The 26,042-nt window shown below is 41.9% G+C and overlaps 1 protein-coding gene across 1 annotated transcript in view; it reads right to left on the reverse strand.

Moving 5' to 3' along the window:
• Window positions 1-26,042, reverse strand: part of CSMD1 (CUB and Sushi multiple domains 1) — an 833,985-nt gene that overhangs the window by 343,474 nt on the left and 464,469 nt on the right. Inside the window, exon 28 of the mRNA XM_040349812.1 lies at window positions 5,209-5,304. Within this exon, the coding sequence (XP_040205746.1) occupies window positions 5,209-5,304 (96 nt within the window). The remainder of the gene's footprint in view (window positions 1-5,208; window positions 5,305-26,042) is intronic.

Raw genomic sequence — 26,042 nt, forward strand, 5'->3', positions numbered from 1 at the left:
ATAAGAAATAATAATAATATTTTTTTTGTATTATTATTGTTATTTATTAATATTAATTTGTTATGTTCCATTTGTTTAGATGTGGCATTCGTTATTTTGGATAGTTCGTAACTTCGGATAAATTCATATTCATTACATTCCCTAATGGCCAAATTTAAAAGAAAATTCCAATACCTATAATTTAATAGTTAGTAATAGGTACATTATTATAAGTTAGTTATTATTTCAGATTTTAGAATTTTCGGGTTTTTTGAATTTTCCAATTTTTGTTAATATTTTCGGATTTTCGAATTTTCGAACTTCCGGATTTTAGGACTTTCGAATTTCAGAATTTCGAATTTTAGAATTTTCAAATATTCAAACTTACAAATATTCAGAAAAATTCATTAAAGGGTTTTTGTTAATTTTGATATTTACGAATTAACGAATTTGTTGAAATTTATTAAAAAACTAATTTGGAACAAAACGAATTGAACATGTCTACTGCATGGTACAGTCCTAGTTTGCTATTTTTGTTCATATAATCAAATAATTTTCTGTTCTGATAATTTGCATCAAGTATGCATGCATCTACATCATATGCATGTTTCTGTATAGCTGAAACACTTTAATACGCTGACCTACACTGCCTAACAAACCACAGCTATTAGCAAATTTACCATACGTACACTGGAGCCTGTGCATACATGTCTGAGTGTATTGCAGGACTGTAATCAACACTGTGTTGCTAGGATTTGCATATTCATATATAAAAAATGTGTTATTTTAAAGTGGAGTTTCCATCCCAAAATGTTTTTTTCATTATTGTGCTCATTAGACCTAAAAAAGTAAAAAAAATAAAAAAATGTTTTACTCATCTGGAAATGCCTGTTGCTATGCGGCCCCACGTAATCTGCCTTTGAAACCACCTAGGATTCTGACATCATCTCCCTCTAATGCTCCTGGGAAATGTGTGCCAATTTACATATATTCTGCGATTGTCTACACCTGTTTTGGTTGGTGGGAGATGTACAGGGTACAGATTACCGGTATATGAAATTTTGAGCACTATACAGAAATTATAGTACCTGCATTGGCTTTATTGAAATAGGAAGCAAGCAAGCAAACTGTTGTGTGCATCATTGAACACCTTTCCTTCAAACCAAATATGTAAGCAGCAAGAGGGGCAGCTGGCATCACACTCCTTGCCTTGAGCAGTGCCAAGGAACAGAATGTTCCTTCATATACTAATTGTAGGCAATGTTAGTTGAAGCATGAAGGTTTAGGAGATATCCAAGATAGCTACAGGTAAGCCTTATTATAGGCTTACCTGTAGCACAAAGTGTGTTGTAAGGGTTTACAACCACTTTTAATGGAATTGGATCTTCCTGATGTTTATTGATTTGTTATACGAATTGTTTATTAATGAGTTTCAAGATCATTACTTTTTTTGGTCTCTATGGATAACCATAAAACATGGGAAATTATAAGATGATGTTCTCTTTTATTAGGCTTTGACTAGTTATAAATCTTAGCCATTGTTAAAAAAGAATCTTGTATTCTCCGGTAATTGTTCTTCATTCTTTAGCAAATGATCACACTACTGTGAAAATAAATTGAAACCAGCCCAGTGGAAAGGGAGCAGTGAATAAGGTCAACCAAGAATATAGGAAGATACATAAAATGATTGACTTCACAGGCCAGATTAGTGTGTTTATACAGAGAATGTACAATGCAAATACTAACATGAAGACTAGAGCTGCAAATGCTCTTTCAATAAATCACAAAAAATAAAGTTGCTTCTGTATGAAATGTTGTTTAAATCTAGCTATGCGTACAGAAATTGTATGGCATACTGATGGTTTGTACATTACCATGGGTTCTTTTACACTTGATTATACAAGATAATAAAAATGATACATAAAGTACATGATTGGTTAACATAAAATGAGCAGCAACAAGGCGTGTGTAAAAATATATATACATTGATGGATTTAAAAGGAATTTAAGGTGTGTAAAGCTACACACAGACCTGCATATTGTAACTTAATTTAAGCTTTAAAATTGATCTTTTACAGAGATCATTGATCTATCCCTAAGTGATCCACTTTGCTTATAGGCATTATTTAAAAGACAGATTTTGAAAATTAAGACATTGATTGCTGGAGGCAGCACAGGAATCATTTTTATCCACTTGTATTTTTATTAGGGATCATGAAGACTTTGGTGATTCTAAAATAATCCAGATGAAAGCAAACCTTGAAACATTCAAGGCAAAATAACAGGCTCACTGTAGTGCAGGCAGGGCAAGCAGCACATGATTTTCACTTGCTGGCCTATTTTCAAGTTGGAGTCTAGGAAAAGCTTGGGTATGGAAGGTCACTTGACTCTCTCTTCTGCATCCTCTCAAAACAGTCTGTTGTCAGGCCAGAATGTAGGCACATGGAATTGGAGGATGGATTTAGCCCTGTGTAAGTCCCAAACTATTAATGTGTTTGAACTTACACAGAAATTTTGGGGGAGGTGTTTCCTGTTGGCAAACATGGGGTTGAGACGATACTGAAAGTACCCCTTACTCTCCTTGCTCTAAAATAAGCATATTACTTTGTACACAATGCACAAAGTACAGGTTAATCCTAGAGACAACTGTTTGCTTGTAATGCTAGCCCCTCTGACAGAAGTAAGACAATATAGCTGGTAAGTGTATCTTTGCCTGTAGCAGGTTCTATTCCCGTAAGGTGAACAGGTCTACCCGTACTTGGTTTACCCCAGGGCTTAATGCTTTTGTTTCTGGCTGAGTGGGGAAATAGGAACTAATTCCCTTTGGTCTTCAAGAGTATCAGGTATGGACTGTATCACAGTTTCCTTTTATGAAGTCTAACAGCAGACAATAAACATAATCAATAGACAGGACAAGACCAGGGCAGACAACAGACAGTAAATCAATCCTGGAAAAGCCTGGAATCCAGGCAAGCTACTTTGATCAGAATCAAGGTTCAATAGCTATCATAGTGGCCAGTATAGACAAAACCCTGAGCTTGTTTGATTTAAACATTTCAAGACCTGGGCTTGTAATGTAGAATGGAGCACTGGAGGCTATATGGCCAGTTAGGTCAAAGGAGGTGGAATAGGTACTACCACTAATGGCCAATAGAAGAAAAAGGGGCCTTATGTCCAGCAACAGAAGAGCAGGCTGGGCTGGGGAGAGTGGCCACAGTTGGCAAATGAAAGCAGAGGGGCCATTGTCTCCAGAGAAGGACTGTTGCCCCCCTTTTCCTTAGGAGGGGCAGAAGAGAGGGGATGGGGAGTGAGCTGAGGAGTAGAAGTGTGTCTAATGCTCCTAACAGTGCCTATATATTTTGTTACAAAGGAATTGGTCTTCAGTCAGGGAAAAGTATGCCAGCACAGGGGAATTAAGTATGCAAAAAGTGGTGAAGTTTACATACATCAAGGGCTGGGGTTGGGGAAGGAAAAGTTAGTGCGGGGGTTTTAGGGCCACAGAGGGTACTGTGAGGCAACTTATGTTGGGACATCAAGCTCAGCATTAATAGCTTTGTGTGAACAATGGCCCAGATTCAAAAAGCAATTGCGTCTGCGTAACCATAGTTACACAGCGCAATTGCTTACTTGCGCCGGCGTTTCGAATGCTCCTGATTCAGGAACCTCGTTACGCCGACTGCAGCCTAAGATATGACTAGCATAAGGCTCTTATGCCAGTCATATCGTAGGCTGCATTCTTACGATGGCCGCTAGGGGGCGTTCCCGTAGTGGTCAGCGTATAGTATGCAAATTGCATACTAACGCCGATTCACAACCCTATGTGAGCCCTGCGTACGCAGTTTACGTTGTTTGCGTACGTCGGTTTTTGCGTAAGGCTGCCCCTGCTATTAGCAGGGGCAGCCAATGCTACGTATACCCGTCGTTCCCGCGTCGCGTTTTTGAAAAATTACGTTGTTTGTGTAAGTGAATCGTGAATGGCGCTGGACGCCATTCACGTTCACTTTGAAGCAAATGACGTCCTTGCGACGTCATTTACCGCAATGCACGTCGGGAAAGTTTCCCGACGGAGCATGCGCACTACGCTCGGCGCGGGAACGCGCCTAATTTAAATGATCCACGCCCCCTACGGGATCATTTAAATTACGCGCCCTTACGCCGGGCAGTTTTCCGGAAGCGCAGACGCAAATTACAGAGCTACTGCTCCGTGAATCAAGCGTAGCACAGGAAATTTACGGAGGCGCAGCGGCAAAACGGTGCGCTGTGCCTCCGTAAAAAATGGGCAAAGCTACCTGAATCTACCCCAATGACTAGTACTATGCTCCCCTTGCTGAAAGCTAATGTATTGGAATGACGAAATGTAATTTTTAAAATGTTTTTAGTTTAACTATTAAGATCAACTAGGCTTTAATATATCTGAAAAGTAGAACCAACCTTGTCTCTAAATAAGCTGAGCTAAGATTGTGTTCCATGCTATTAATATGCAATTATTGATATATAACCCCCTAAACACACACACACGCGTGCACGCGTATTAGAGCAACAAAACAAACAATTTCTAATTTCAATAGTAATTAGAAAAGCAAACAACTCATGCCAAAGTGAAGGCAACATACTATTGCTGGGTCCTCACTGCTGTCTATGATTCTGGCAAGAAAATCTAACCCAAATGACACAGCACAACTGTGACAGGCTGTGATCGTGGCTATCACTGAGGCTCTAGTTTCCTTGATATATTTCATTGATAATGTCCATATACAGTATCTACGCAGAATCTGCAGAACTCAAAAAAGAGCTTGGTCACAACAAAGGCTTTGTTTTTAGCCAAACTCTTAGCTCACTGCACCTTAATTGAAGATGGAATGTGGAATGAGATCTCCCCACCATAGTCCTGTACAGCAGTGAGGGACTGCCAAGAATACAAAGTTTGCCTTTTCTTCTAAAATAAGAGAAACCTGTGCAGCAAGCAAAACAAATTACTAATAACGGCCAATCAGTTCACTCAACTTAAATCATTGGTTTTGGTACTGTGCTTCTTCTATTTATACTTTTACAGAACATAACCCAATAAATCAGGTTCAAAGCTACACAGGTCATGGTCCCTTGACAATATTTATTTCTACATAATACATTCCAACCTTAGTTAATTTCTATCATAATTGTGTTTGATTTTAAAGTGCTCTGACCAAAATGTTTGTATCCTTCTAAAAGAAAAAAAGAGATCTCAGTTACCTTGATAAACAAAATGAAATCCCTTGGCAGGTGCACCATTTGTTGTGTTGAATCTCAGAAGAATGTGATTTGAAGTGGCTAATGGCATTGTCTCCCCTGTAAAACAACAATACAAATATTATATTCTAAATTTGGATTTTTGTTGTGCTTGAACTTTAATAACTACTTTTTTGTTTTTTTTCATCACTAATACGCCATAACTTGTTAAATTAGTTGCTTGACAGTAAAAACATTTGTTCACTTTATACAATGTAATACACTGCAAAAAATCATAATATATAATCAGGCTATATATTCCATTGTGCTTTCACATAGTTATCATGCTGTACTATTCTGTTTGTTGACTCTATAGTGACCATCATAAACAACATCATTTGTGTTTGAGTTAAGAATGACATTTTAAAAGGGCTTTTTTTTACAAGCTAATAATTTCCAAAGTTCTAATTATTAAAGGCTATAAGCATAGTATTGTGATCATGATCTGACTGACCTTGAAGAAAAACTAAAATTTTGCTTCCTCTTGTGTGACTAATTTTTCCACATATGCCATGGTAATTTTGTATTGCCTTCCTTTGGACCAAAACTGCAGGAGCTATGAGAGGATGAATTTAAACCTATTTATGCTGTTTATGTCTGGGCAAAATAATAATTAAAAATATATTCAGTATATCTCTGCAATACATGCATATTTCTCCATGATTTATACTTTTAAAAATGCTGAAAGTACAATTGTTGTTCTCCCATAAATACAGTATGCTCATTGAATTTGAATGTGTTGAACTTGACAACATAGGGCCAGATTCAGGTAGGACTTACGCCGACGTATCTCGAGATATGCCGCGTAAGTGTAAATGTGCGCCGTCGTATCTATGCGCCGTACCCACAGAACTAGATACGCCTGAAAATAGGCTTCTCCCGACCGACGTAACTTTTCTCCGCAGGCGTATCGTAGGCGCATATTTACGCCGAACGTATCTGGTGCACCCATTGATTTCTTATGCAAATATGCAAATGAGGGAGATACGCCGATTCACAAACATACGCACGTCCGGTGCAGGCTACGCGCGGTGCGCGTAAGTTGTACGCCCGGCCTAAACTAACCCCTCATAAAGCAGGGGCAACTTTGCACCAGACTTGCACAAGTCAGCTGGAGAGTAGCTTCAGCAGCACCGTTACGGATGAGCTGAGCAACTACACTTACAGGACAACACATGGCAGCCGTGGTCCTAGCACTACTAATGGGCCCACCGCCACGTAGGAGGGCATGGGAGAGGATATACCGAACGCACATGAACGTCTTTGGCATGGGGAATCGGAGGTGTATCGAATCTTCAGATTCAGCCCTGATGCCATCCTGGAATTAGCCACAGCCCTGCATGATGACATCACCAGCAAGACACATTGCTCACATGCAGTGCAGCCACTGGTCAAGGTACTGGCAACACTCCATTTCCTTGCAAGTGGATCTTTTCAGCGTACAAGTGGAGTAGTGTCTGGAATGTCACAATCCACCATGAGCAGATGCGTGCACCAAGTTGTCCCCACAGTCCTCACGAGCATGTCCCACCACATCATCAAACACACCCATGAGCATCTGCGGCAATAGGCAATGGCTGAATTTCCGGATTCCCACGCACCGTGGGGACCATTGATTGCACACATGTGGCACTATGGCCCCCCCGTGACACAGAGCACATATTCCGCAATCGTAAGCAGTGGCATTCCATCAACGTACAGGTGATAGCCGATGCCCAATGCCTCATATGGCACGTCCGTGCCAAACACCCAGGGTCCAGCCACGACAGCTACATGTACCGTCAAAGCAACATCCCAATGGAATTCGAACAGAACATGTAGGGGAACAGCTGGCTGGTTGGTGAGTGACATGGGTGTCAGGCATGACTGTCCGACCCCATGATGCAGACATCACGAGGGGCACATACACGACTAACATTCTCCTGTCTTTTCCCTTCCAGGTGACGCGGCATATGCACTTGGGCCCCATCTCATGACTCCATTCCGGGATCCATAAACCAGAGGAGAGAGAAAATACAATGATGCACACATACGTACCCGTGCAGTGGTGGAACGCACATTTGGCCTCCTGAAGTCCCGTTTCCGATGCCTGGATAATTCTGGGGGGACCCTGTTGTATTCCCCAAACTTTGTGAGCCAGATCATCGGTGCATGTTGCATGCTGCACAACTACGCCATGAGAAAGGGCCTGGAGATTGACATACATGAGGACCTGACCCCCAAACCACACAGTCCCCCCTAACCGAGGCTACCCCGTCTGCTGAGGGAAGAGCAGTCAGGAGATGCCTTGTGTTAGGCATGTTTTCACGTTAAACAAACACATTCATCATGGCACAAGGAGAATGCACGCATGCACACCACTGTGGTCCCTAGCTCACACACACCACATCACATTGGAATAGACCAAGTCCACCATGCAGGACTTGGGAGCAGCAACGCCGCGCCAAGGCTCCAATTATGTCGCTGACCATTCATACCACATTCACACGGTCGTGGGGATAATTTCTCCCCGACGACCGAGGGTGACACCCCTTACTGGCAGGAGTGTATCCCCCACATTCACACACCAGTCACACTGTAGCCTGCACTACTGATTGTGTGCAGTATTAAAAAAAAAACTTTCCTCACCGGAGCTGAAATAAAAATATAACTCCTCACCGGAGCTGAAATAAAAATAAAACTCCTCACCGGAGCTGAAATAAAAATAAAACTCCTCACCGGAGCTGAAATAAAAATAAAACTCCTCACCGGAGCTTAAAAAACAAAAATAAAACACTCAATTGCCCCGTCGTGGGCTCCGCCTGGTGCCACTTCTCTGGCTCCTCACTTGCCTGGGGGAAACTTCAGGCGGGGCATCATCAGGAGACTCCTCCTCAAGACTGGCACTCCTGGCAGGTTCTAGCTGCCTGCCCTCCAACGCCACAGCGGTGGTCTCTGCGTGCATCCGCAGCTGGCGGGTGGTGTTCTGACTTTGCTGCCGCCTCATGTGCCTCACCTCCACCGTATTGGTCTTTACAGCCACTGTGAGGCTCTTGACCTCAGTCACCAGGCGGGAGGTCGTGACCTGCAGCTCCCCAACACATGTGGCAACTGCTGCACAATTGGCACTGATATCCGTCAAACAGTCTGGTATCTGTGCCGAGGAGGCCAGGCTGTCTGCGAGACACTTCATATCCCGGGCAACAGCACCCACATGCTGGGTCTAGAGGGCCTGATCCCTCGCAAGGGTTTCCTGAATGGCCTCTGGAACACCTCTTGTTTTTTTGGTGGCCTTCCTGGGGGCAGGAGAGGCTTGGGGCCATGCATATGGGGAGGCCCATGAGGAGCTTCCCCTGATGGAGGAGGAGGATGAGGATGGTACCCTGATGGTGACGGAGGATTGGGAGGGTCCCATGATGGGGAATGAGGGTTGTGAGGGTCCCCTGATGGGGGAGGAGGGTTGAGAGGATCCAGAGTTGCTGGGATTTTCATCCAGGATATAGAACACGTCCTCCAGGTCCCTGTGCTCCTCCTCTACTTCCTCCAGGGGAGAGGTATGGGCACTCTCATCCCTGGATGGCATGGGTCGCCCTGCAGCCGACGACGGACCAGCTCCCTCCAGCACATCTGTGGATGACACAAACCATTCACATGTTCCCTTCCACCCCCTCACATGCTACACACCGTATAGGAGATAAAACACACTTACCTGTCCTCAAGGCCTGGTCTCCGGAGTCGAACCCCTCCATGCCCTCCACCTGCTCACGCTGCAAGCATTGGGTGATCAACTCATCCTCCGGGGTCAACCGCACAGTACAGGTTGGTCCTCCTCCTGTGCCCCTGGCATGCTTACTTATTGCACCCAGCTTTTCACAGACCTTCCTTTTTAGATCATTGATCTTTTTTTGGATATCCTGGGGGGTCCTGGTCGCATTGCCCATGTCACTGACCTGCAAGCTAAGCTCCATCAAGATCTCCTTTTTTCTCGCCTTGCTGGTCTGGTGACTGAGGGCACCATGGAGGTACTTGTCATGTGCCACTATGCCCGCAACAATAATAGCCCTCTCCTCCGGGCAAAAGTTTTTCTTCCTCCGATCCTTCTTCTCTGTATTTGCAGCAGCCACCATTGCTTTGCAAAAGCTTTCCCTAAGGGGGGAAAAAATCAGGATGTACTTTTGCGCCGGACGGGCGCATGTCTGGGCGTATTTATAGGCTCGGCGTATCCCAGGAAGTTGGGCCGGCGTAGTTGTGAGCATGCGCACAGGGGAGCGATCATACGTCCACTTCACTGCGCATGCTCCGTTCAGGATACACCAGGCGTATATCACTACTCCACGTTCCGACAATCATTTGCATAAGGTCACACCCACTTATACTTACGCTGGCTTACGCTGACAAAATTAAGTTACGCCGGCGCAACGTTAGGAGCAAGTGCATTGTGAATACTGTACTTGCCTCTCTGATTTACGTCGGCGTATCACAAATGAGATGCGCTACGCCAGTATAAAGATGCGCCAATCTACCTGAATCTACCCCATAGTGTTTCTGCTGCACTGAAATCCCAAGCAGGGTTGTCACAATGCATAGTTATCCCCTGCTTGACTACTGAACAGTCCCCCATTATTTTAACATAAGGTGGATGTGCTAGGTAGTCCATGGCATGAAGACTAATCAAAGCTAATAGAAAGCAAGGGGAAGGGACGTGCACCTAATTGTAGTAATAAAAGAAACAATTCATTGCTCAAATGGATTGCACTTACAGAATATAGGAAATCACATGCATGTTCTTTAAAAATAATAATCCTCAAGAGCCACCTGCTGTCCAATATTCCATACAGGGTCTATTTAGCTGTGAAGGGCTAGGCTGGGACACAGAAAGTGTCCAGTAAGTCCAGGCTTGGACCGCACAGGGGGAACTGATGTCACCAGATGGGTGGGACCAGATTGTGAAGACAGAGGACGGGACAAGTCTCTGGCTATGCGCTCAGAGCACACTGCTCCTTCTGCTGGTCCAATCCATTTGAGCAATAAATTGTGTCTTTTAATACTACACTTAGGTGCGCCTCCCTCCTCCTCCCTTTCTGTTGTTTCTTACAGAGTTCTGGGACACACTCTGGGAATGGCTGCAACCTGAATAATTTCTATTATCTGTTCTCCTGGACAACATATATTTTACACCTATACTAAGGACTATAATATTCCCTGCTATTTCAGGGCAAATCATCCTAGTGTTATGCGCCAGTGGGCCGGATTCAGATAGGTTAGCGGATCTTTAGATCCGCGTAACCTATCTGATTTACGATCCGCCACCGCAAGTTTTTGAGGCGAGTGCTTAATTCAGAAAGCACTTACCTCAAAACTTGCGGCAGCGTATTGTAAATCCCCCGGCGGAATTCAAATTCCGCGGCTAGGGGGAGTGTACTATTCAAATCAGGCGCGTCCCCGCGCCGATAGAACAGCGCATGCGCCGTCTGGAAATTTCGTATCGTATCTCCTATCTGAATCTGGCCCAGTGTGTTTTTATTTTTTAATCAAGGCTGATAACACTGCTGGGATTTCAGTGCATTAAATTGCATTGTCAGCCCACATCAGGAAATTCAGAGCTCTCTGGATTCCTGGGTGTAACAACAGATTTTTCTGTACTTGTAATTTTTTTTAAAGAGACAACACAAAACTTGAAGGAATGTACATGTATTGCAGAGATGTAGTGATTTGTTTGTGTTATTTTACCCACACATACATTTCAACTATGTAACTGTAATGTAATATTGCAACCCCAATAACTATGTAGCTATGTGATATTTTACCATGACCATCCCCATTGGGAGAAGACAGTGATTATAGCAGCTTCTAGCAATAATTGCAAGGGAATCTGGCAGGCTGGTTGAACCCAAGTTGATTGATAGATCAACTTGGTACATTCAGCTTGCCAATTAACAGTTTGAATTCCTGCTAACGTTGTGTTTGCTATGACTCAAATAAATTGAAGGTACAGTATTTAAAAAATTCCTTGTTTGCAGTTATGAGTGTAAAAGGATAAAAAAAATAACACTAAGAGGCGGTTCACATTAGGGCAACCTGGGATCTGACTTCAAGACTTCAAGTTGCGCGGTAGAGAAAATTATTGAAAGTGAATGGGAGCCATCTTAATGTACACTACTGAGGTCGCTACTGGGGTCTTCTGCCGGGCACCACCACTGTCTTCTTTCAGCTCTTTTACCAGCGGCGGCACGGTCTTCTCCCTTCTTCTGACTTCGGGGGGTCTTCTTCCGACTTCGGGGGGTCTTCCGACTTCTCAGCTCTCTTCTCCCGCTCTCTGGTTCTTTTTCTCTTCTGCCGGGCACCACCGATGTCTTCTTTTAGCTCTTTCACCAGCCGCCTTCTGCGTCGCCTTCTTCTCCTCTTCGATGTTGACTCAATGCTCCCTTCCGCTGTAATGGCCGGTGTGCGGTGCACAGCGACCCCTGCACTAGAACAAGCACAGCTGTGGCTGTCAATTACAGGCTGTGTATTAGAGTTCTCCTCCTTCATTACAAATTATTTCTTGGAGAAAAGCTACCAGAAGTGATGCTGATAAAAGAGGAACGAGACAGAAGAAAGAAATAACACTCACACTCAGTGATTTGGAAAGAGACAAATACACAGCATAGAAGCATGTGCTTTGTTCATATTTCTTGTCTGAGATATACAACCTACTTTAAGATGCATACCTATATTGGAAGTGCCTAATTTTTAGATCCCTCCTCCTGGAACTGTTTTCAGTTCAAAACATCTCAAGGAGAGGAATCAAAAGTTTGACGACGTGATGCATTAGAAAGCCAGTGATTGTGGGGAAACCAGCATTGGAACATCTTAGCACAGCTTAAATGTAAGTTTAGATTTGTTTTACATGAAGTTGGTTAATTTTACTTTTCATTGGCACTGAGCTTTGTTCCTGTTAGCAGCAACATGAAGGAAGTCTGAGGCCCTGTACACACGATCAGTCTAAACCGATGAGAACGGACTGAAGTTCAGTTTCATCGGTCCAAACCGATGAAACTGCTGGACTCTCCAACCTTTACATCCCGTAGGATCTGCTACTCACTAACAAGTCACTTTTGACTTGTAGTCCTTATCTAACACTGTTTAGATTCAGGACAGCCCAAGGCCTGTTGATTTTGTCATCAGGCTTTCAGGTTTCCACTACTCAAAAGAGGAAATCTCAAAAAAACAAAATGGAAATCGCCAAATAAAGATCTGACCAAAAAACAATGTTTGGTGGAGGCTAACTCTATTCCTTCTCACACCTCTAATTTGGGTAAAAAGATATCTTTGATCCTATTGTCTATAAATCCCCTGAAGAAGGGAGAATTTCTGAAACAGCTGTTGGGTGTGACTCTAAGCAGCCTTGTATTTCCTGTTCAATTACGTATTTGAATGATTTGTATTCATGATGTACATATTTTTGATACAATTGGTATACTATGTGTAATTAATAAAATTTGCTACTTTTTATACAATTGTTACTTCGTTTATGGTCACTTGTAAAGTCCCACCCTTTGGGGGATATTCTGTTTTTTCCTGGTATGGATATTAAGGGGAACCCTGCCGTCAATAAAAAGAAAAATGACGTGGGGTTCCCCCCAAATATCCATTCCAGACCCTTCAGGTCTGGTGTGTATTTTAAGGGGAACTCCACCCCAAATTTAAAAAAAAATGGCTTGGAGTTCCCCCAAAAATCCACACCAGACCCCTTATCCGAGCACGTAACTTGGCCGGCCGCAGAAAAGAGGGGGGGGGACAGAGAGCACCGTACCAGGCCACATGCCCTCAACATGGGGAGGATGTGCCCATGTTGATGGGGACAAGGGCCTCATCCCCACAACCCTTCCCAGTGGTTGTGGAGGTCTGCGGGTGGGGGGCTTATCAGAATCTGGAAGACCCCTTTAACAAAGGGGACCCCCAGATCCTGCCCCCCCTATGTGAATTGGTAATGGGGTACATTGTACCCCTACCATTTCACAAAGGAAGTGTAAATAGTTGTAAAAAAAACACACACACACTGTGGAAAAAAGTCCTTTATTAAAAAAAAAAAATAAAAAAAAAATCCAGCGGTGGTAATCCTGGACAAAACAGTAGTTCAGCTGTGGTGTAGGACTTGGGCTCTGTGATCTTAATTACAAAACTGCCAAACAGGATCAAAAATCCTTTGTCAGGTAAACAACCCTTGTATGTTTTTTCATCTATATATACGTATTTAACTAAAGCAGACAAGTCCAAAGCCTGGCCTGTGGGCAATTTGCGGTCCGCCTTTATGGTTTAATGTGGCCCCATTGGTAATTTGGATATATATATATATCTTTTGTGGCAGCCAACGAATCGGGATTCGTTGGGAGGACACAAAAGTTATATGCTCAATCCCCTCCCTGCCCTTCTGAGGCTGCAGATGGGCATCAAGCAGACTGCACTGATGGCAATGGTGAGGCTGCATTATGAGGCTGCATTCATGGCAATGGTGAGGCTGAATTCATGGCAATGGTGAGGCTGCATTGAGGGGCCCTGACCATTATTTTGCTTCACAGTACTTTATTTAAAAAAAATGTTTTCCTGAAACGTCCCTCTTAAAGTGAAGGTGCACGTTAAAGTGTAGTCATAGCCTTCCATACATATATTCTAGATGTCTGAATAGGTTACATATCTTAATATATGTTATTGCCTAATTCTACAATGTTTTAATATAGTACTTAGATACATGTCTCCTGTCCTTTGCCTAGCTGACAGTTCAAGTGGGTGGGGCCGAGCACTACAGCTGATTGCATCCAGGGGGGAGAGGAGAGAGAGAGAGAGAGAGCAAAGGAGTCACATGATCGCAGGAAGACACTGTGTTATCAGTACAGATAAGCATATTTATGATATAAAACAGTCACAGGGGAACTTCCTGTTCTAATACAGAGGGAATGGGGGCTTTCAATGTTAACTATGAGAGAGCAGCAGGAGTGGTGGGGGAGGGTGGGCACAGAGATGAGCAAACACACAGAGGGGAAGGGGGAGAGGCAGGAGAGGAGGGGGAGAGGACACAGAGGATAGGGTGCAGGGCTGCATATGACCAGGGGAGGACTGAGCATTGAGGCTCTCGGGCACTGCCCGAGAGCCCCATGCCACTAAGGGGCCCCATCAGGGTTGCCAGGCTCAATAAAACCAGGGACAGTATGTAAAATTCTGTGTTTTTTTACATCTGCCCCTGATATGTCCGAAACCAACATGCTTTTGATGTGAAAATCCTGAGATTTTAGCTGCCCTGCCTCTGCACTGCCTCCTGGCATGGTGGCCATCTGTAAGCCCGGGGGGCCCCATAATCTTCTATTGCCCGGGGGCCCCATGAGGCCCCCCTCGGAGTTAACAAACACTTTAAGAGACCTGTATTTTGCAAACATGCTTTAAAATAAAAGCAGTGTGTGAAAATAAAATGTTATCCTGAGCCTTAATATTCTTTTGGGCATTATCAGTCATTGAGAAGATACTGATGAGGCTAAATTGATAAAAGTTAAACTGTATTAGTAAACTTATTTGCATTAGAAATATCTCTATTTAAAAATGTATTTATATCAGATAAGACATTATTTCAGGAATCTTAATCGCTCAGTTTTAGCTATTATAATTCCTCAGGTTTCTCAGATCATTTAGTCTATTTCCATCTAGTTATCTCTGATCTTAATAAAGATGATTTCTAGACAAAAACTGCTAAATATGAAAAGAGGTTATACTTTTAGATATGTATTCATACAAAGAAGTGCTTTATAACCTAGTCACTTAGTTCTACAGAATTGCGACATGGCAAACGTGACTACCACAATCTTCTGTACATTAAATTTTGATTGAAGTTATAAATGGAATTCTTTTGTGACTTTGGCATTTGAACAATCTGTTCTTACTAAAGGAAAGATCCATTGAAACTTTCTTCATTTAATACATGCAAACCACCAAATCTTCACAGCTTTCTTTAGAAAACTGGACTATTATGTGATAATAAGGAGTCAGAGAGTAGGAAGGGGATGGCGTAGTGTGCTTGACTTACTAAAGTAGTACATTTTTCACTTAGTTCATTGAAACTGTATTCCCTTTAATAATCCACTCATGTGTAAAGGCAGTTTTATACATTCCTTCAAATCACCATGTTTAATTTTCCTTTATATGACTGGGTGTTCAAAGTGAACACAGGTTCAACTGTCTAAGTAAACAATGTATTCCTTTTGTAAATTCCTCACTCTGTCTCTGTGTCTTAAATCAGTAAGAGCTAAGTTTACCTTTTTCACTAATATATACTATCCTGTCTAGGAGCCCCAGTGTGTTAAATAATGCTATGCAATGATGTCAAAGCTAAGCAGGCTTTGACATCACCAAAGACTGCTACAAAATCTCCCATCAAAGCAATCAGCTTGGAAGCCAGAATTTTAATCAAATATTATTTATATTATGTATATGTCTATAAGCTATATACAGTATATATATATATATATATATATATATATATATATATATATATATATATATATATATATATATATATATATATATATATATATATATATATATATATATAAATATATATAGATATATATATATATATATATATATATAGATATATATAGATATATATAGATATATATAGATATGTATCTATATATATATCTATATATATATATATCTATATATATATAAATAGATATATATATTCCAACTTTTTCAGGGGTCAGAAGTGATTATAATCATTCTATATTCCACCCCTGAATGTCATATCTGCCAGCAGAGCTGTGGTGAGTTTCAGCTATTATGAACATTCTTACACAGTATTCCACCAGATTACAGAAAAACTAATTAATGGATTGGGGATAAATGTATAGTGCCATAGGTGTACGCACATAGGGTCTAAGGTGTGTCTGGGCACACCCTAATCACACTGTACTGTGCAGATTCCCCCTGCTGCCTGGCTGCAGAGAAAGGGACTGGGGAATCTCTGTCCTCAGTCCCTTTCTCTGTCTCAGTAGTTAGACATCAGGGGTCTGTTTAGACCACTGATATTTCACCAAAGCCCCCCAACAGGGCTCCTAAATAAATAAATATATATATATATATATATATATATATATATATATATATATATATATATATATATATATATATATATATAAAAAAATAAATAATAAAAATAAAATTGTAAAATAATAATAATAATAATACAAATAAAGACACTGACACCAATCTCTGCCCTGCTGACAAAGCCCTATTGACTTGCCCACTGCCATATACGGTATATTACACACGCATGTTTGTTTGAGCTTTGGTGTGCATACCCTAATGCCATAGGCTGCACACACCTATGTATAGTGCTAACTGCTACATTACTCTTTTCTGTGATATAAAGGTGATGTTCAAGAGGTACACATGGCTAATATTGAATGCTAATCTATCAGCATTTTTTCTTATTAAATACTTCTCAATATGTATACTTTAAAAAAAAAAAATACTATCCCTTATACTACTGGTTATGAGTTTATATTAAGCATCTAAAAATCCCACCCTCAGTCAGATCTTTTTTTTTTTATTTTTTTTTTTACCTTACAGAACATGTACTCTACACCACCAATGATGCTGAACACAAGGTGAAACAAAGAATACTTAAGTTCTTGGTAATCTTTACATAATAATTTCACTGCTTTGGCAAATGCATAATGAAGATGGTAAGTTCAATAACAGCATATGTAGAACAGTTATTGACTCCATTCAGTTTTATAAATCACTTAAAAAATCAAGCTTGTGTATAAAAGCTGGACGAAACCCATAACAACTTTCTGATTATTCAATTAGTCATTATTGATGCAGGTTCTGAACCTTGAAATACAGTCAGTGCAAACACTTGAATGATAGCAAGATCGGTACTATGGACTGTATTAGACTGCTTAAAAGGTTCACTGATGTCTTCCTTTTGGAACATCTTTCACATAGCTGGATTCTAAAAAGTACATAATTTATTTGCTGCATATGATCAGAGGGGATGGGAAATTAATATATATTTATATACATAGTCAAAAAAAGAGATTTAGAACCTTGCAGAAGGATGGTGAGACAATATATAGTAGATTTTTTTTTTTATTACAAAAATTATTTAAAACATCCATAAAATCATCAAAAAGTGCTTAATTTGATGATGCAAGCCATACAGTAAAACTGCTACAATTGTTGCTTGCTGTATATTTTATGTTAGAGGTTGACACATTTCAAACAACTGCAACCTCAGGACCTATTTTTTTCTGCAGCAAAGAACATTAGCCTATCCAAGAAAGAAAAGCACAGCAGTCAATATTACATAGATAACAGAAACATCATCAACTACAGCAACACACTGTTCCCATCAAATCCACTTACCTGCACTCACAAGAGCCCAATTAGAGATGGAGGTGTGCCGCATGGCACACAACAGCGATGCGCTGCATGACGCAAGATACAAAGCAGCTATCACAATTTCAATGCAAATGTCCTACATAAGGGAAGCTGAGGTGAATAAATGACCAGCCAAAATGAGCCTATAACTATCATGAAAAAAAGAGGCTCATTGGCTGGCTGGTCGTTTATTCACCTCTGCTCCCCTTATGTAGGACATTTGCATTGAAATTATGATAGCTGCTTTGTATCTTGCATCATGCAGTGCATCACCATTGTGTTCCATGCGGCACACCGCCATCTCTAATTGGGCTCTTGTGAGTGCAGGTAAGTGGATTTGATGGGAACAGTGTGTTGCTGTAGTTGATGATGTTTCTGTTATCTACTGTATGTAATATTGACTGCTGTGCTTTTCTTTCTTGGAAAGGCTAATGTTCTTTGCTGCAGAAAAAATTAGGTCCTGAGGAAGCAGTTGTTTGTGAAACGCATCAACCTCTAAAAAAAATATATATAACAAGGAACAATTGTAGCAATTTTACTTTTCCATGATTTTATGGATGTTTTAAACTATTTTTGTTATAACAAATATTTTTCTATTTTATTTTGTTTCACTGTCCTTGTTTGGTACCAGTAAAGTCTGAAAGGTTCTAAATCTCTTTTTTTGACTATGTTATTTTGGATTAGGTACCCTTATATAGCATGCTTTAGTTTGATATATGTACACAGACTGCACCCACAGATAGAGTGGAGAGGAATGCAGTGTGGTATCGTACTGGAGATGGAGTACAACACGGCAGAAGGAGGAAGTGTGACCTACCACTGTTATCGTCCAGCTGGGGCATTACGACCTTAATCTATGCACATTCCTCCTGCATATAGAACCGTCAATTTGAAAATAGATTGTCTATAGAATGTTCTTTTAATATCTGTCAGAGTAATGAGCAGCCTTTGATCATTCTTGTGTGTTAAACTTTATCTATCTGTTCGCTGCCATTTGTTTGGTGGTTTACAAATACCGTCTCTGGAAGGTTGTTCATTCCACCTTTGAGTTTAAACCCACTGCTGGCAGACTTTTTGCAGATGTAACTACTAGCCAGTGTTTTTTTTTTTTTATTAAAAAAAACTTTTTTTTCGACTGCAGTTAGGCCACGCAGTTACAGTAGTTGTATTCCACTTACCCTAGATTGGACTTATTTGTTGCATTGAGTGTTGATCATTACTGTTGCAATGCTGTTCTCTACCCACCTAGTGCATTTTACTGTTGGTAAAGAGAATGAACTGTGGTCCCATTTATATCATCGATTTATATAACTATCATTGAACTGTTTTTACTACTGATAAACCTTTTTACCAATAGTTTCCAGTAGGGCTTATCTCTGTTTACTAAAGTCCAGTTATATTTCAATTGTTGTGTCATTTGCTTTTGGGTTTGGCTATATGATGAATTATCACTGGACATAATTGGAGAACCAAACATTTCCAGCAGCTCCTTTGGGAGTGAATGCTTCAGGGGAATTCCAGAAGGCAAATGCTCTGTCTGTGGACATCTATCCTCCCACAAGTCCCACTTACCATCTTACACACATTTCCCAGAGTTCATTGGGTGTCAGTTATGGCTTTTGTATGCTATCTGCTGCATAAACTCCCATAGAACCAGTTTCTACTGGAAAACAAAGGGTAAGCTGCAGATACCACCCCCTCCCTATACACATTAACTCATGGGAATTAGCAATTAGTTTGCAGCAGTTGGTTTGTTGAATAGACAAGGGTCTGTACAGAGTAACCCAAAATACAAGCACTTGTAACAGAATATTGTTATATTTGGACGAGAAAGGGCTAAGCGCATTGGCCACCCCTCCTGTTTACTGTGCACATTGAGATGCCAGACTCAGGAATTTATTCACATCATACAGTGTATGTTATTGTGTTGCTCCGTATTTATGAATGTAGTGTTTTTCATAAATACAGCTATATTTATTATTATATTTATCGATAATGTGTGCTGTATTATTCACGTATACAAGAGCAGTAAGGCATACGGAATGCCACCAAGCCTATGTCTGACCCATTCTTGTTCATCGGCTCACAGAGCCTTGTATCCATTACCACCTCCACTATAATAGCTTCACTGGGCTTAATTAGAGGGGCACTACCACTGATAAGGCTCATATATGCCTTCCTCCAATCCTTCTGGCTTATTATGCTCTAACCCCATCACTTTGCATGTAGGTCATCGCCCAGTGTGAGTCTATGTGAGTTTGATGTCTGCGCACTGCATTGCATGAATGCTGACATGAGTTCTGTTTGAGATCTTCCTTAAGTGAGCCCTAAACACTTTATTTTGAAGGCTGCAGTTAAAATTATTTGTATTTTATTTCCAGCTATAAGGCGAAGTTGTTTGTACAAGGGATATACTTTGGAGAAAAATAAACCAATAGACTAGCACTTCTGTGATAGGGTTATTTTATGCCTTTGCTCTGTAGTAATGAGTGTCAAAAAGTTCACATTACTAAAATGCATTGTAGCACAGGAATCTTTCAAACACATCGCACTTACAGGACAATACAACTTATAATGTTCTTTGAGGTTAACTGAAAAAAAAATAGATCATGAACAATTTTTCCTGCATTTGAGTCTATTTAAAATGAGTGGGTTGTGATAACACAGCATACTGCAATGCACAATAAAAGCATACCATAAAATACTGTAATACTTAAAAAAAATGATGAACACATTTTTGTACTAATAAAGCTGGTTCATAATGTAGTAAAATAATGTTTTTTACAAGTCCTTAGGTCTCTTAATATACGACTACTGTTCGTGATGTCTATCGTGAGCACAAAAAAAGTAGCCTAGTGTAAATGTTGCCATTGAATGTACCAATACAGTGCTGGCTGTTTTTCTGCAGACACATTGATTTTTGTCAGTTTGATATTGATTGTGCCTTTGCAAATAGTGTATGTTTATGGCTGGATCAGTAAAATATTGATTGCTCCTCTGCAGACATGTTCCTGATTAGTGATGAGCCGAACACCCCCCACCACCCCTGTTTGGTTTGCACCAGAACACCTCAAACAGGCAAAAAGTTCTAGCAAAGATGTGCATACTATGAAAGTCTATGGGATTTGGTAATCCCGTTCAGGTCTAAGGTTTTAATGTGGTTTCACAGAGAGGTTACAATGCAGAGACGGTTCAATGTGGGGGATTTGAGTAGGCATTTTTCAGCCTCTGATAGTTGAGCCAATAGAGATGAGTGCTGAAGGGCTCAATCCGGTTTAAGGCGAGATACAGAGGCGATACACTCACCTCTGAAGAAGGCCTTGTGAGCCTCCATGGGGACCATGGTCGCATTCCGAGACCATGTTGAGGGGACATGACAAGCCCGCAAGATCCGACTCACCGGCCTCAGTCCAATCCAAATAGCATGTGTAAGAGGCAAACAGGAAATTTTCAACAGGTAACTGTTCTAAGGATGGTACCCACATGGAGCACAAAAAAGATGTAATCCAGACTCTGAGCCCAGAGTCTCAAGACACAGAAGTGGAGATCAGGACCTCTGTGTAAAAATAAGGCATAGAGGCAGCTCAAAGAACAGTCTCAGGTGGTGCCTTTAGACGTTCCAGCCCCTTGGGGGATTAAAGAGGCTTTCCGAGATCTCTGGCGAACTGGGGTCCAGATCTTCCCCCGGGGTAGAGAGTGGTCTGGTTGTTGGGGCCTGTACTTGTAGATCCTCTTCATGGATTGGAGGAAGACCCAGGTTTCTAATAAAAGTCTCACATTCTTGGAGATCTCTCATAGAGTGTTGCGATCCATCTTTGGTCACTGTTAAGTGAAATGGGAGGCCCCATCGATACAGGACCTGATGGTGTTGTAGGTGAGCTGCAACTTGACACAGGGTGCGTCGTTTAGCTAATGTGATGGGAGATAGGTCGCTAAAGATTTGAATTTTTGCGCCCTTCAATTCAACCCTCAATCTGTTACAGGTGGCGATGGTTAAAGCTTCTTTGCTTTCATAGAAATGAAAGCGAACAATGATATCCCTAGGACTGGCACCCTGAGGGGGTTTAGGAGCCAATGATCTGTGTGCTCTGTCAAGTCGCCAGTCTATATCAGGGATGTTGGGGGACAGGGTAATAAAAAGAGCAAGAAGGTAAGGCAGAATTTCTTTGTCTGTGATCGATTCAGGGATCCCACAGATCGTAGGTTCTGTCAGCGTTCCTTGTTCTCAAGGTCTTCCTACTGCATTTGCAGTTGTGACACTGCATTTTTCAGGTTGGCATTTTCATCTTCCAAAACATGAACATAGAGGAATCAACTAGTTGGAGTACATCTGGCGGGTCCGCGGCATCTGTCAAAGTACCCAAGGCCGGGGATTGTGGCCTACGCAGGTATCGATCCATGAGCTGGGAGGGCTGGATCCCTCTCCTTGATACCACAAATCCTCAGAATCAGGGAGCCAATGCAGCGTGAGTTTGAGGAGGCATGAGATTCTGAGTCCTCTGGGTCACTAAGGATGATATTGTCAGGAACTACCTCCTCCCAGTCACGTACAATGCCTTGGGTTTCTGGGAACTGAAAACCATCCCTTAAAGATTGCTGTATGTTATCAATTACATCCATACTTACGCAATCCTCCTCCTCTTCCTCCTGTGTGTTTGGCAGCCCCGCAGGAATGGTATTTGCCTAAAGGGGGCATTGAGAGGAAAGGAAGTCTTCCTCCTGCTGTTCTGCCTCCAGTGCCCTGTTCATGATTCCATGAAGTGTGTGCTGCAGCAGGAAGACTAGAGGGACAGTGTCACTGATGCATGCATTGTTGCGGCTCACCATCCTTGTGGCCTCCTCAAATGGTGGCAGGACAGTGCATGCATTCTTTATCAGTAGCCACTGGTGTGGCGAAAAGAAGCCAAGCTCCCCAGAGCCTTTCATTGTGCCATACTCACATAGGTACTCATTGATGACCCTCTGCTGCATTTTGCAGTTGCTGCAGCATTGCCAATGTTGAGTTCCACCTGGTGGGTATGTCAAAATGAGGCAGTTGGTGGGCAGGTTGAATTCCCATTGAATGTCAGCCAGCCGAGCACTGGCATTGCCCACATACTTTTCTGGCCTGCCTCAGAATATCTTGTAAGCCTGGATACTTGTTCAAGAAAAAACGTACCACCAAATTCAGGACGTGTGTCAAGCAGGTAACATATGGCAAGTGTCCCTATCAGAGGGCAGAAAGAAGATTGGTGCCATTGTCACATACAACCATTCCTGGCTCAAGCTGTTCTGGTGTCAACCACCTCTGAGCCTGCCCATGCAGAGCTGACAGAATCTCTGCCACAGTGTGGCTCCTCTCCCCAAGACAGACCAACTGAAGCACCAAATGGCATCTTTTAGCCTGAATGCTTGTGTATCACATTGAACACTTAGGGAGCAGTGCTAGTTAAGAGGACAATTCAGCAGAAGAGGCCATAGAAGAAGAAGAAGAGGAGGGGATGGAGCAGACAGATGTAGCAGAATCACCACCAGCTTTTTGGAGGTGTGGTGGTGGGACAAGTTCCAGCACTGAACCCTGTCCTGCATCCTTCCCAGCTGTCAGCAGAGTTACCCAGTGCGCTATGAAGGAAATGTAACTTCCCTGACCATGCCTGCTGGACCATGAGTCAGCAGTAATGTGAACCTTGCTGCTGACCGCTCTGTCCAACAAGGCCAAAACATTGCCTTCCACATGTTGGTAGAGAGCGGGAATGGCCCTATGTGAAAAGGATTCTCCTTTTGGAACCTGCCACAGTGGTACATCATAATCTGCAAATTCACGAAAGGTTGCATAGTCTACCAGATGAAAAGGCAGCAGTTGTAGTGCTAGCAATTTGGCCAAGCTAGCATTTAGACACTGAGCATGTGGATGGCTGGGACAGTATTTTTTTATGGTTCAGCAACTGGGGTAGTGAAATTTGCCTGGTGAAATCAACAGGCGATGTACTGCTAGCAGATAGGTACTTGTGGCACCCATTGCTATACCATCTTTTCTCTCAGTGCAGGTTTTTGATAAGACTTGAGGTATAGTAGGGGTAGAGATCCCAGATAAGAAGCAAGGAGAAGTCTGCATTTTGTATGATATGGGTCTTTCAGGTGCTGTTGCCAACAGACTGCATGGCAGGTCCCCATATGTATTGTCAAGCATGTGGTGCTCAAGCGGCTGGTGTTCTGGCCCCACTTAATCTGCTTCAGACAGAGATTTCAAACAGCAACGTTGCAGTCTGCTGCACATGTGTTGAAAAAAGCCCACACTAATGAACTTTTGGAAGTCAGTGAGGAGTCAGCAGTGCCCTGCAGCTGTGGATTGATGCAATAGGGTGGTTGCCCTTAAGCTGGCCCCTGGAGTACATCCTGCCGCATTGGAGTTTCCTCCTCTGCTCTCTCAGGCACCCATTTACAGTCAGTAAACTCATCATCCCCTCCCTCCTTGTCACTGGAGCAAACTTGGCATTATACTGCAGCTGGGGGAACATGACTGCTAGTTTCTTGTCCTTCTATGGCACCCCCTCTCTCTAGGGTCACGTTACTCCCTTCTTCAACCTGGAAACCAACATCGGAGCATTCAAATTGCTGTGCATCCTCTAGCAGCGTGTAACCGACACTATGATCGAATAATTCTGGTGATTCCTCCATGCATGATGGTGGGCCTAGCTGTGGACAAGGCATTGGTGGAAAAGGCCGCTTTGGCAGCTGCAGTAAAAGGCAAAGTAGTATGAACCTGGGTGACAGAGGGTGAGGAGAATGAGGACGACTAAGGCCTCGTACACACGATAGGTTAAACAGAGGACAACGGTCTGATGGACCGTTTTCATCAGTCAAAACCGATCGTGTGTGGGCCCCATAGGTTATTTAACCATCGGTTAAAAAAAAGCCAACTTGCTTTAAATTTAACCGATGGATTCCTAACCGATGGGAAAAAACGATCGTTAGTAGGCACAACCATCAGTTAAAAATCCACGCATGCGCATAATCAAGTCGACGCATGCTTGGAAGCATTGAACTTCGTTTTACTTCACCGCGCTCTGACACGATCGTTTTTTTAACGGATGGTGTGTAGGCGCGACGGACCATCAGTCAGGTTCATTAGACCATTGTCATCGGATGGACTGATCGTGTGCACGCAGCTTTAATTATCCACTCCACCAACTCTTCTGCATGTTCTGGCTCAATAACACAGCCAGCTGCAGAAAAAAAAGACAAGCCTGCAGAGAATGCACCATGTCTGCGACCACCACTTTTCACTGTAGACACAGAGGCTGCTTGACCTCTTTTGGTGGCATGTGAGCTGCCTCTCCTTTGTGGCCTTCCGAAGCTATGAATAAGCACTGTATGAGAGTGTGAAACGCGTTAGCCCTTTTTCTGATTTTTTGCTGTGACATCCATGTTGTGACCAGTTTTTATTAAAAGGAACATATTTTTATTTTTGGAGTGCGGCCGTCCCGGTTCTTTCTTATACATTTTTGGCCTTCCGAACATGATTGGAATTTTTGGGGGGATTTTTTTTTATTTTGCTTGGTGCACTATAAACCGTTTTATTACTGTTTTTTTATTTTTGGGGGGGGATTTTTATAACTCTTTATTATAGAGTGTGGGAAGGGAATATGGTGCTTGGATGCAATAATTTTGTGTTTGGTGCACTTCAAACCATGTTATTATATTTTTTAACATAAAATAAGGATGCAGCAGAATTTTGTGGAGAATTTTTTGTTCACTGCCGCTGCAAAAAAACGAATAATAAATAAATGTAAAAAAAATAAGGCCAAAAAACTAAAAACAGTGGTAAAACAGAAGGAATATCACCCGTGGATATTTTTTTTTTCTGCTGCTGGAAAAAAAACCAACCCCCCCCCCCAAAAAAAAAAAGGGAACACTGCTGAAGCAGAAAGAGAAAAATCTGTAATGCCGAAGATGGGACAGCAATTCTGCCATAAATATTTTTAGTGCTGCTCTGCCGCCGAAAAAAAAAAAAAAAAAATATATATATATATATATATATATATATATATATCAAAAGTACACTGCTGCTGTTTTGACGCAGAAGGAATAATACTTGTGACACAGAACGGGAAGTACTAATAATGCAGCAACAGAACCTGATACTGCAAAAAAAAAAGAAAGGCTAAAAAAAGAAAGGCTAGTGAAAAAAAAAATGGGATCAGTGGTGACACACTGACACTTCAATAGCACCGCAACACTGTGTTATACACACTACACTGCACTGTTTTATATACACTACATTACACAATGTTATTCTCACCACACTGCATTATATACTCTGCACTTCACTATATACTCTGCACTGCACTGTAGTATATACTCTGCACTTCACTATATACTACTACTATGACTGTGACAAAGCCCTGGATAGGGCGAAACGC

Source organism: Rana temporaria, chromosome 4, assembly GCF_905171775.1.
Source record: "Rana temporaria chromosome 4, aRanTem1.1, whole genome shotgun sequence".
Taxonomy (NCBI): Eukaryota; Metazoa; Chordata; class Amphibia; order Anura; family Ranidae; genus Rana; species Rana temporaria.